The sequence below is a fragment of the Antechinus flavipes genome, chromosome 2, assembly GCF_016432865.1.
Source record: "Antechinus flavipes isolate AdamAnt ecotype Samford, QLD, Australia chromosome 2, AdamAnt_v2, whole genome shotgun sequence".
Lineage (NCBI taxonomy): Eukaryota > Metazoa > Chordata > Mammalia > Dasyuromorphia > Dasyuridae > Antechinus > Antechinus flavipes.
The window spans coordinates 361446931-361460351 of NC_067399.1; the positions used below are offsets into that span (position 1 = coordinate 361446931).

Below are 13421 nucleotides of genomic sequence, written 5' to 3' on the forward strand. Positions count from 1 at the left end.
TCAGACCAACCAGCACAGACTATGCCATGAAAAGATAACAATTATAGATTATGTTCTTTGACAATTGGAAAGAACCTCAATATACATCAAACATAACTATTCCTTGAAAAAGAATTCTTCTGGCCATCATGCCTAACAAATAGTAATCTGCTCTTTGCTTAAAAACCAGGAAACAAAATGTACAATATAGGAGAAGGAGGTGTTGCTCGTTGTACATTATTTCAGTCATATCCGACTTTCTATGACCTCATTTGGGATGTTCTTGGCAAAGATACTAGAGTGGTTTGCCACTTCCTTCTCCTTTTATATGAAAAAATTAAGACAGAGTTAAGTCACTTCCTCAGGATCACATAAAAAGTATCAGGCTGGATTTGAACTCAAGTTTTCTTGGCTCCAGGCATGAATCTCTATGTCAGTGGTTCTCAAAGTATGGTCTAGAGAATCCTGGAGATCTCTGAAACCCTTTTAGAGGGTCTACAAATTCAAAAATAGTTTTTATTTCCAATATCGTAAATGTCTATAAATATAATCCAGATAAACAAAAATGTTTTGGAGAGATCCTCAATAATTTTTAATAGGATAAAGATACTGAAAACAAAAGTTTGAGAACCACTGCTCTATGTGGTAGGAGATGTGGTTTGTGATTTCATTAGCATAGGGAACTATCAGGGTAAAAACTGCCAGTACAAACATAAGTTAGCTATTTGTCTCTAACTTATCAACTTAAAATGCTGCCTGAAGCACTGAGAGGCTAAAGAAATTATTCAGTCACATAACCAGCATGTATCAAAGGCTTGAACTCAGATCGTCTCAATTAGACCAGTCTTCTATCTAGTATGCCCTATTACAGCTTCTCACTAAAAAGATAATCTCAATAAATTTCTGTTCTTCTACTGACACTTGACAGAGCAACAGTTAAGACATTAAGCTTCTAAAACTTTCTATAACCCAAATACTTCAAGTCATAATGATGGCTTTGGTGATGTGCAACAGGAGAGAAAAAGAGATGTAAACATCTCTAGAATGGACAGTGGAATAAAACTGACATAGAGATTCCACTTCACCAAATAAAAATTATATACATACCCAGAAAGCAAAAACATTTTCTTAGTGAAAACACTGAACCACTACTAACAATTTTTGGAAATAATATTAAGAGTATTGGCTCCCAAATGTGTTCTACAACAAAAATAATTTCACTCAAATCCCAAAAATTCTTTAGTCAGCTTTATGTTAATTTAAAGATATAAGCAAATTTCCTTCCAAGATCCCCCCAAAAAATGAAAGGCAGGAACTAATACCCATGCATACACTCATACATCACAAAAAATATATATAAGCTGGTTTGCCACTTTATGAAAAACAAATGAAAAATTATACTCACATCATACTGATAAACTGAGGGACTGCCTGCCAGTGGTTTTCATAGCAGATGTAACATTTTAGCAAATGTGATTGTTTGTGAAAGAAATAATTCTGATCAAAAACTAAATTGCAGCCAAAGCGAGTCCTGTGTTTTGTCACTCTAATCCATTCTGACAGGATGCAGTAAGTGGAGATTCCTACTGTGAAAGGAGCAGATGTGAAAGGTCAGCTCTGGCCTGGAACTTCAAACCCGTTAACGTGTAAAACAGTGTGCATTAAAGCCTGAAACAGCTAACCATTGGATTAACGGATGTCCGCTATGTGGCTCTGATGGGCTTTTGGCAAGTAATGGTTAATTTTTAAATAGGCCCATTGTAATCTTTTCTTTTTCTTTTCCCCAACTTTTAACACCAGTTCATTCTTAATTATAGACACAAAATATCATATCAGAAAATATTTAGGACTTAATTTTGTTGCTTTGAAAAAAAATATTAGAAAGTACTTTGGGGAGCATCTTCAAAGCAATTTACTTTTAAAACAACTTATTCATCCAAGCAGATAAAGAGAGCCAAATACTTTATTCATTTAAGGAAAAGAGTCACAATCCTTGGGAATAAGCATGGTTATCCACATTTATCCAAAATTAAATCTAAGAAATATGGAAACCAAAAGCTGCAGATGGATAATTTCATTCTCTCTCATAAAAGTTTTAAATAACTGTCGGTCTAGATGTTCTAAAAAGTTGTAATTCACTCAAATATTTAAAATGGAAAAATAGTTATATCAAGTTTAACTTGACTAATTCAATAACTTAAAACAGAGGTCTAATATTTTTTTTTTGCTTCTCCTAAGATAGCATGATGTTGTTCCTACCCACATAACTTTGTGTGTGTATATATATATGTGTGTGTGTGTGTGTGTGTGTATGTATGTATATATGTATAGACACACATATATATGTATATATGTGTGTGTACACACACACACACACACACACACACACACACACACACACACACAAAACTTGAGTTAAAATAGCCTTCCTAGTCCATAATAGCAATCTGATTTGTTCTACTCCAAGTATTACTTAAGCATTTCAGTTCTGAGATGAAGAGAAATGAGGAAAACTCTGCCACTGTGAAAACTTACAGATTTTCCAAGACATTATAATTACATATTGACAAATGCACCATTCAAATAGCTGTATTTACAAATGCTGATTTCATAAAAGATCATTTCTGGGCCCTTTTGTAATCTAACAGATCCCAAATAAATCTACATAGTGAAAACAAAAGCAACTACATCATTCCTTTTCCTTTTTGAAAGTATTTCTTTGAATTCACAATTTTTCATTAGTATGTGACTACACTAGGAAATTTAGAGGAAAAACACTGTTATACCATTTTCAGGAAAGTCCTAATCATGTTTCAAAGAGAAAAAGTTAAAGAAGTTCTGACTCTATTTTCCTTATAGTGAAATAAAAGAACTCAAATAATTTTTAGAGGAGAGCTTGAATTTCTCCAACATTGCATCCCTGATACTGTTGCAAACAATAAGAGTTCAGGGATATGTTATACATCTTTTTCCATCAAAAACCTCCAAAAGTTACTGAAATCACAGTTATTATTCCTTATGTGCATTTCCTTCAAGGAGTTCAATGTATATCTCTTCACCTAATTCTCCTATCAATAATAAGGAAGAAGAAACAGAAGTATCTAAATTCATTATTGGTCAATAATATGTGATCTTTATATTAAAATTCAAGACATTATTTAAAATATTCTGAATTTGTCATTAACAATATTCTCTAACTTCCAATAGAATAAGGTTCATTATTATCTGATAGCACATTAAATATATACAATATGCAACATTAATTTAATATTTCTTCCATTTCAAATCAGTATGACCACTGCTAACACAATTAAGTATATGTACTAGTGGAAGTATATCCCCTTGTGTCTTTGCAGTTCTTCTTCCTTAGAGATGTTAAAAGATCTTTTAAACTTCCATTTGAAAAATCAAGAGGAAAGAACTTCACTCCTTCTTTGTGTCCCTAACAAAAAAGAAGGTTTGACATACTTATAGATCTAGTTCCAGGCAGCTTATGTCCTGACAGCTTTGCCAAAATTTGACCTTACAACTTCTAACTCGGAAATAAGATTGTTGCTAAGTCAATTAAAAGAACAAATTAAAAAACATGTTAATCAATAATGTACATTTAAAAAAATACTAAATTTCCAAGTATTTGAGCTAGCACTTCAAATTCACTTCTGGACTATGAATTAATTTTCTCATGGCATGGAAATTTACTACCAGTTTCTACCAACAACACATGTCAAACTGATAGATACTATAGGAATTCATAATCCAATCCCTGCTAAATTATTTTGATTTATAGTGAATCACTTATTATATTCATAAATGCTAGGAAGTTAGTGAATAACAGATAAAATGACACCCCAAAATAATTTTATAACTATGCAGGTGCACAAATCATAACATGTGGGAGATGACTCAAAGGATAATGGAAAATGAAGCAATTTTTGTAAGGAACATATAAAAAGGGGGTGAGGGGAGAGAAAGAACACTACCAGCCTAGTCTAGACTTAAAATCAATTCTTTCAGGCAGGGAATAACAGTCAAGCACAGGTCAACATAGTCAACAGTTACATTAAAACAAGCAAATGCAAAATACTTTATACTTTATAACAAGCAAATCATGTTGCTTATTCTTTTGAGGTTAAATGCTACTGACATAAGCTACACCTGAATCCAATCAGTGCAGAGACGTTGAGAAGATTCACACTCGAGGACTAAATTTGTCACAAATGGGTTGGTTTCCGATCTTAATGTAGCCAAGTTGCTTTACTCTGACCTCCACTGAACAAATCAATTTAATGGGCACTAGGAGTGCCATAAAACTTAACAATGGAGTGATTTTTAACTTTTAAAATATAGTTATGAAGCAAAATGTTGGATAGCTTCTACAATACTGGAAATCAAATTAAATCTAGACATTTTTTAACAGTCATGACAGATATAATCCTAGTTACCATGTAAATTTATGGTAAGCTGCTGTGATATTAGCCACAGGTGCTATTTTTAATATATGGGCCGCATCTGGCTGGGAATAGAATTTCTCAGAGGACTGAAAATGACCTCACTATCAGACAATGGAAAGGAGAAAACAAGACCACTGTGGCATATAAAAAGCTGAAGATGTGGTCCACAACTGAATATTTCACATAAGATTCATTTTAACTCTGCAGTTGTAGTTTAAAGGATTTTATGTTTTCAATATTTAAGAGGTGTGGATATGTTTCAACCAAATAGCCAAAAGATTAAGAATATAAGACAGTTATGAAATACCCTGACTACACATATAAAACAAGTTTTTCAACCTTTGATCAATGCAGGGGAAAAAAAGTGATGTACTAGGACTTGAAAAGAAAGCACTGTGGGGGATTCATAAGCATGCCATATACTGTGCTGGTACTGTGTTCTGAACCAAGATACCACAATTATTGAGAATGATACAGCCCAAAATCATTGAGAAGCAGTTTTTCCACAATTCAGATTAGTGTCATTAGTCACATTGTTTTTTAAAGCTTTTTGGGGTCATTCATCATGGCAAAATTTGCTAAAGAAAACTTAACATTAAGTGACTCTCATCAGACAAATATCTTAAAAGAAATTACAGCATATTATCACCACTTAAATTTGATATCCTGTGAAGACTACTTATTTCTGTTATTAAAAAATAATCAAGAAAAATAACATTCTAAACTACCCAAATTTATCAAAAAATTATATTTAAATATAAAACAAGAGAAATCGTAGTTTCAAGTCAGAGTTCCTGTTTTACTAGAATATGTTTAAAGAGAGAAAGAACTTGTCAAGTGTGGAAATGTGATAGAAGTTTTACAAATATTGAATCTACTATGAAAAAAGTTTTGCTAAGTTAAAAAACCTTCTCTACCTGAAATAAATTTCTAAGATAAATTTTTATGAAAATGTTCTCCATACTATTGTTACTGCTCTTAGGTCATAGTGTTTTCTAATCACATTTACATTCTTTTCTTGCCTCCTAAAATAATTTAAAGATCTTGATTTACTAAGGATTAATAAAGCCCCTCTATTTTCTAAGGTAGGCAAATTCCATTCTACAAAGTTCTCTCTTAAAATTTCAAATAACACTATAAAAATTAGAACTTCATCATGAAGATATTCTATGATTCTTTACTTAGAGTGGTGTTTATTCTAGGATTTTAATAAGATAATAAAAAAGATCAAATAAATATTGAAAAATAAAAGATAGCATATAAATGTAATAGTATTTTGTTGTTGTTGTTGTTGCTATCGTTGAGAGACCTGACTGATCCTGTAACATGTGAGCATGTTCTAGAAAATTAAACTTAGTGAAAGCATACAGCTTTAAAAGAGAGAAAGAGAAAGTGAGAGAGAGAAGAGAGGGAGACAGAAAGAGGAACAGAGGATTGAGGTAGTATGATTTATACAGTAGAGTATCTTATTTACTGCCACATTAAATTTAACAAGGATGCTAGGCTATCTAGTATCTCCTTGTTTCTGATTCCTCATATTCAATGGTTAGCAGATTCTGAAAGAGCCACCTATTTTAAGCTGCCAAAAAAACCCATAAAGTATTTAGTAACTGGAGGAAATACTTGAGAGCTTAACATTAACTCTTTCAGACCGCAAAGGAATTATTTATAAATTTTTTTGTTTAGTTTACTGACAGCATTTCCTTATGTCCTATGAGACTATATGTCCTATTGATAATTTCACAAAAACCTCCAAAAAATACACAGTCTTTCTTAAATCCTCTTTAAAGCTTTCTTCTTTTCTGAAAAAAGGTAGAAGAATAACTTATGACTAAATTTCAAACAGCATTTCTCTTGGGTAAAGTGAGATCTGTGCTGAAAAGTTCTCATTTAAGTTCCATATTTTATATACAAATAGATTTGGGAACTATCAAGCATTTCCTTGACTATTGTTGTTATCTTCTCCTTATTTGGGGAAAAAAAAAAGGGAGAATACCATCCATAAGCTGACATTAAAGCAATCCTATTCCAATACTATAATCATCTTGAGTTTACTCTACCTCTATGTCCTGGCCAAAGCAAATTTAAACATTTCAAAGTCCTCATCATTTTCAACATCTAATCACAAAATTGCAAATCATGGCCTTCAATTTCATACAGATGTGCTTTAGCTCAAGTAAACCTCATATTGAACTAGGTTCTGTATATAGAATGGCTTTAGAGTAATAGTTTTTTAGGCTTGTTACAATTCCCCCCAAATGCATCAGATATCTATTTAAATCTACACAATTCAGATAAACAAATATCAAAGAAATAGGCCAAAAGACAACAGGGTCATAAAGGAGCTTCTATGATGCTATATTAAAAAAAAAAAAAAAGAAAAAAAGGAAGCAAAGTCAAATAACAACAATTAATAGGATCTAAAGATAAGAATTTGTACCAGGTAATTTTGCTTAACTGGAATAGGTTCTTAAGCATGACACCTTTGTAAGAGTTATAGGACTTAGTAAGAGGTCTTCCGGCCAATAAGCCTTGCAAAGAATTTTACTTTATACAGATTAAGTGCTATTGAAAAAATAGCCTGAGAGTCCTACAGCCTTCTATTAATCCTACAGCCTTCTATTAAATAGGATATTAGAGTGCAGTTATACTTACATACCAGACTGATGACTTCTCTCTTAAGCATAATCAATGAACTTTTTCTAAGTCTTACATTTATGGTACTAACAATTAAAAATTCTAATTCTAATGTCACATGTCATCAGATATATGTCACATATTAACAACTATGGCCTATTTAATTTTACATAGTAGAAAAGAGTCTAACCTTTTTTGTGTCATCAACCTTTACTTAGGAAAAGTAATTTTAAATAGACAAAATAAAATAAATAGGATTACAAAGGAAATACAACATATTGATATAAATACGTAATTTTTTCCTCATCTAATTTCACACCATGAAAACTAGCTACAGACCTCATGTTAAAATCCCTGCTCTAAGAAATGGGAAGGTGGAAATCAGTTTATATAATTTGCTAAAAATAGAAGCATGAAAACAAAGATATTACTCTGAAAGGCACTGTCTTTGGTACTTAATAGTCTTACAAATATTTAGGTGGCAGCATAACAGCTTGATTCTATGTATAATGCTAAATACTGTAGGGGAGACAAAATATGGAAGGGTGTATTTGATTCCTTTCTTCAAGAAACTTAACAAGGTAAATAATAATGTAAAACAATAATACAGAAGATGGCATAAAGCAGTGTCATTAAGCTGCAAACAAATGATGCCAATAATAAGTGCCTCTAAATTCAGAAGACAAAAATATGACTATAAATTGTATTGACTGAAGAAGACAGAGCAGAAACAGTGTGAACAAACATAAACACAGTAGACAATAAGTAAAACTGGCTCAAAAAGAGGGTTCATATGCGTAGGAAATAAGATGGAAAATATGAGCTGAGGTCAAATGGTGAAGGACCTTGAATGCCATGTTAACAAGTCTGGGCTTTCTCCTAAAAATCAAGGAGCCATTGAGGGATTCTTTGCGGGGTAGCAATTCTATGAAAGTATTCTATAAGGAAATTAATTTAGTAATAAGTATAACAATAAAAGGAAAAAGTGGACAATGAAAGGTTAAACTAGGATAACAGAATTAGAGATTGGAAAAGAAAATTATGTTTCACTTAAGAACTTCAATAGAACCATCAACTCATCAATGTATTCCCCAGATCATCACTTCCTACATTTCAGATCCTCATGTCCTCATCTTCACCCCCACAGATCCTTGCCCCCAGTCCCTCAGATAACCATCCCAATCTCCCAGATCTCCCACCCAGAACTCTTGCCATACCAGTTCACATTTTTTCATAAGGAATAATTGATAATACAAGAGCAGACTTAATTATTAAATAAGGAAGTACAGCTGACAATTCTGAGGTTTCAAAATTGAGTGACCCAGAAGAATAGTGACACACTAAGGAAAATAGAGAAAACAGGAAGATACCAGTTTGGATTGGGAATGGAAAGGATTTCGTTTTAAAAATGTTGAGTTTGAGATGATAGTGTAGATATATCAAAAAATAGAGTTCATCAGAAGTTTTCCAGTTTTCAAAGCCCCTTCCCACTTCTCACATAGCTTCACCATACCTATCCAATCATACTTCCCATAATTCCTAACAAATAATCTCCACTTTAGTCAAGCCAAGCTCCTCTCTATCCTTTGACTTCACTACCCTCAGTCCTCACTTGTGCATTTTTGCTTATGCTATTCCCTGGTCAGAAACACTACCCTTCTAAATTTCACTTATCTCTCACAGCTCACTCTAATCTTACCTCTTAAAGGATGCTTCCCTTGATAACTTCAGCCCATACTGACCTTTCAATTAATTCTTGATCACTCTTAGGATACATATCTATACATATTGTTTTTCTTGGTATCTGCTTTTACCTTAGTGTTTTATTACCAATTCTCTCCTATGACCTGTCTCCTCAACAACACAGCTTTCAAAGTAGGGAGCAAAATCACATACTTCTTTGTTAGGTGTTCAATTAAAGTGTTCACTAAATAGAACTTTGCTGAAAGTTCAGTTCAGATCCATCAAGTCAAGTAACCAAATATAAAAATCACAGAATCATTTTTTTTTTGCATTTGAACATTGGACCAAATATCTTCTGATACCTGAATCCTGGTTCCAAATCCTCACTCTTAGCCATTTCACATTTCTATGCCTAACTTGCCCCAATTATAAAAAGTGATAAAAGTCTCTGCACTGCTTACCTAAAAGGAGTGTGAGGAAAGCCCTTTGTAAGAAGTAAAATAGTGATGATGATTTCTTTACATCATCAGTACCAGTTATAACACAGCAGCACAAAGGGGATTACACAATAAAAATATACTGCCTTTGGATCCAGGGTTAAACAGATTGGATCTAAGCATCTGCTCCATGTCTACATTTCTGGTTTATTTAGGAAGCATTATATTTGCAGAGTCAGGTTGAAACTGCTATGACAAGGTAACTCAATTAAAGTCTGCTGGCTGTCAATACCGCCATATAATGACGATTCATCAGCAATGTTTACTGACTAGATAGAACTAGTTTGACAACACAGGTAAAAATGATATATGATTACTTAATAATAAACTCCTAAATTAAATAAATAACTCCTAAATTAATATAGCTTAGTTTATTTTTGCAGGACATTACTCACAGAAAATTAATTTAATATGTGTCCTAGGACACAGCAGATCTTCTAAACAGTTTTCACTCTAACAAGGTATAAGAATTATTATAAGTGCCAAGAAATCCTGGGCTTTGTTTCCCTATGTTAGTTTCTCTATCTCTAAACATTTTTGACTGTTATAGTATATTACAATTGCCCGCTATGGGTCCACTTTGCTCCAATCTCTCACCACTTCAATATACCCTACATTTAGCTACCAAAGTGATTTTCCTACAATGCAGTTCAGATCCTGTAACACAGACCCTTAATTCAATAAATTCCAGTGAACTTCCAGGGGCAAATACAAAATCCTTCATTTGGCATTCAAAATCCTTTATAAACCTGTCTCCTCCTACCTTTCCAGTCTTCTTATACTTTGCTTTCTGCAATGGACTCTTGAATCCAGTGACTCTGGATTCTTTGCTGTTCCATGAACAAGCTGTTCCATCTCTCACCTCCACATTTTCTCTGACTGCCCCACCTCCATGCATAGCATGTTCTCCATCTTTATTTCTGTCTACTAGTTTCCCTGGCATTTTTTATGTTCCAACTAAAATGCTAAGTTCTACAAGAAGCCTTTCCCAACATTCCTTAATCCTGTGGCCTTTCCTCTTTTAATTATTTCCTATTTATCCTCTATATAGTTGGCTTGCACTTATTTATTTGTTTGTAGTCTCCCCATTAAACTGTGAGTTCCCTTTGCCTCTTTTTTGTATAGCAAGTGCTTAAGTTTAACAAATGTTTATTTACTACCTGAATCTTTATCCATCTGACTTATCCCAACAAGACACCATAAGCACAACCTATTTACAATACATTATTTTTGATAAAGAAAAGAGAAAGTGCTAGCAATTTATTTTTACTGGAGAACAAGAAAAGCAAAGGCAATCATATCTAAGGACTAAGGTAGAAGAAACAAACACACTCATGTCCTGTCACATTGTTTTTAATGGGGTCTCCTCTGGGGCTTACAGAGTTAAAGATTAAGCAATGAAATCAATCAATAATAATCAATTAAGCACCTACAACATGCCAGGTATTCTACTAAGCTGTAAGGCTACAAATAGCAAGAATGAAACAATCCCTACTAACAAAGAACTAGCATTATTAGAGTGGAGAAAAGAATGCAGCTCTTTGGCGTGATGTTAAGAAAAACAGTGATGCTGCTGATGAATCACCTGTTAGTTATGTCAGTATTTTGAAATCACCAGAGTAAATAAATAGATTCAAACATACTTAAACCTTTTGGAAAACTACTACTGTGTAAACCAAAAGTGTCAGTCACAGCTCTGCTACAGCAGAGGAACTGGTATAATAGAACAAAATTGAAATGGAACTGAAAAGAGCAAAGAAGAAATAAATTTTACTTAAATTCTCTTTTAAGAGACTGTTTTCTGTAAATAATGGATCAACATTACCAATTCACATTAAACATACTTATGCAAGACTAGCAATGCAAGGCCTAAGCAATATAAGTCAAGTTATTTTTCTTGTCACTTAAATTTAAGGCAATTAATTTCTGATTGCATTATATCAACCTAATCTTACCTATAGTTTCTTACAAATTTAAACCATTCATACTAACATTCTTATTAAAGATAGCAATTTACATAAATGAAATTTATGTCTATGCATTTCATAAACATTTCTTGATCTTACAATAATTATGGTACTCATATGATAACATCTGTTGATATTTATAGAGTCTAAAACCTGGCACAGATTTAACCCACATAATTTTCCATGCATCAAGTGTATTATCTGTAAAAAGCAATAAAAAGCAAAATGCATTAATCACACAATATCATCTGTAATGCATAAATCTGAAATTTCTTTCACGTCAACTCAACTGCTTTTTATTTTTTACACACCTGATTTTACACCATCTGTAAAAGGGCAAGACAAAGACCACTGAGGAAATTATACTTCATGACTGCTGGACTTTTACTAAATACTCAGACTAAATCCTGTAAACAGAAGATTTATAACACAACTAAGAAAAAATGATGCAGTTAAAAGTCCATTTTTATTAAAGAACAGTATAATGACCACAACAATTTCACACAGCAGTTTGGTTTCATATTTGCATTTCTGGCACCTGTTTTAGATTTCCCAAAGTCTATCCAATGCATATGTTTTTGAAAGTACATGTCAGATCTACATTTTGAGTAGTATATAAACAGGGTAGAATAAAATGAATAAAAAAGATAATGATTTGAGCCTTCATTTCTTCCAGAATACTACCATTCCCTAGAGAACATAGTCACTGATACAGCAAACTCCAGCTGTTGAGCTCCAGATGGGTCCTACAGTATCTAAGAGTCCCACTGGAGCCTCAGAAAATAATAGTACATCAATGTATCCTCCAGCCTGAATTTTACCATGAGGTCTTAGAGGGAACGTAGAGAAGTAGAGGGAAATGATGAGACTTCTCTTAAATTCTGACCAAAATCATATTAATTTTCAAACTTATGGAAGTTACAGATAATGTCTTTCACATGTTCTATACACCTATCACATTTTGGTTATATAGCCTATATGAAAAAAAATTTAATTTATATACTAAAACAATCATAAAAATCTACCTTTTCACTAATGATAGGATAACAGGTAGTGTCATATTCCACAACAGTTTCCTAGAGGAAAAAAAAAAAGAATGGGATACAACATCAGCGAAAGCACAAATATTTATTTTGTTTGGTATACATAGATGTGCTAAACTACAAATTTTTCAAAATAATGCTTTATAAGGCAAGAGGTTCTTTGGATATAACTTTATACTCATAGCCAGGGTTTTTTTTTTTTTTTTTTTTTTACATTTTTCTATTTTTAGTAGAATTCCATACATATTTCTATATGTAGTTTCTAATGTCAAAGAGAGATTTTACACACATGAAATAAGGCCAAAACATAAAAATCAAATTAATTCTGATAACTGTTTTATAGCTGGCTAGTACTTTTAAAGAGTATCAACTTTTAATATGTTAATTACCAGCCTCTTATAGTATTAGTTTCTCAAAGTGTTGCTGGAAAAACTAGCCATTTTCAATTTTTTTAAGTGCATGCCCACTAAAGTTTTTCTAATATATATACTACCTGTGGTTGCCAATCATCTAAAAGCAAATTTATATCACACACAGGGCTTTACCCTTTATACATATCTAGATCACGCAAAAATCCAAACTCATTTACAAATGCCCCACCCCTTTGGGATTAGATATTTTAAGCATTTCCATTTTTATCATGGTATACTATGCTCTTTTCTTTTCTTAAAATAGAGTATAATTTTGCACAACTCATTGCTCTAAATCTATTAATAAGAGATAAAAGTATCTGCTTCATATACAATGACTACTCAATACATCTGTAATTGGCATTTATAACCAAGTTTCAATTTATAGATTTACTAGGTATTTGTCCTCATCTGATCTTCAAAATGAACATAGAGCCTTTCAAAATAATTACAGAGAACAAAACTTTCAAAGCCAAATACTTATAAACTATCAAAAATTATCTAAAAATAGTTCTTAAAAGAATTACAAACTATTAGTAACAATATTAAAGAATGTTCCAAATCACTAATAATTGTAAATCAAAGAAAAATAGCTCTGAGATTTCATTTTACATTTATCAAAATGGCAAATATGACAGTAGATTGGGAATAGTTAACATCAGGCCCAATAGTGATTGATGGGGCTGTAATGCAGTACAATCATTTTGAAAACAATTGGACAATCTGCAAATACAATACAAATAAAAAGCCCATC

General features: G+C 32.4%; 1 protein-coding gene across 5 annotated transcripts in view; it reads right to left on the reverse strand.

Annotated features, from left to right (window-relative positions):
- The window catches only part of LOC127549809 (UPF0461 protein C5orf24 homolog), a 124861-nt gene that overhangs the window by 26393 nt on the left and 85047 nt on the right, over positions 1–13421 (reverse strand). For 2 of the 5 annotated variants that reach the window (XM_051978165.1, XM_051978169.1), the window contains exon 5: positions 12240–12290. The exons of 2 other annotated variants lie outside the window; for them this stretch is intronic. In XM_051978165.1, coding sequence (XP_051834125.1) covers positions 12240–12290 — 51 coding nt within the window. Of the gene's footprint in view, positions 1–1384; positions 1566–12239; positions 12291–13421 lie in introns of all 5 variants that reach the window. One more of the 5 variants, XR_007950721.1, reaches the window with a different exon arrangement.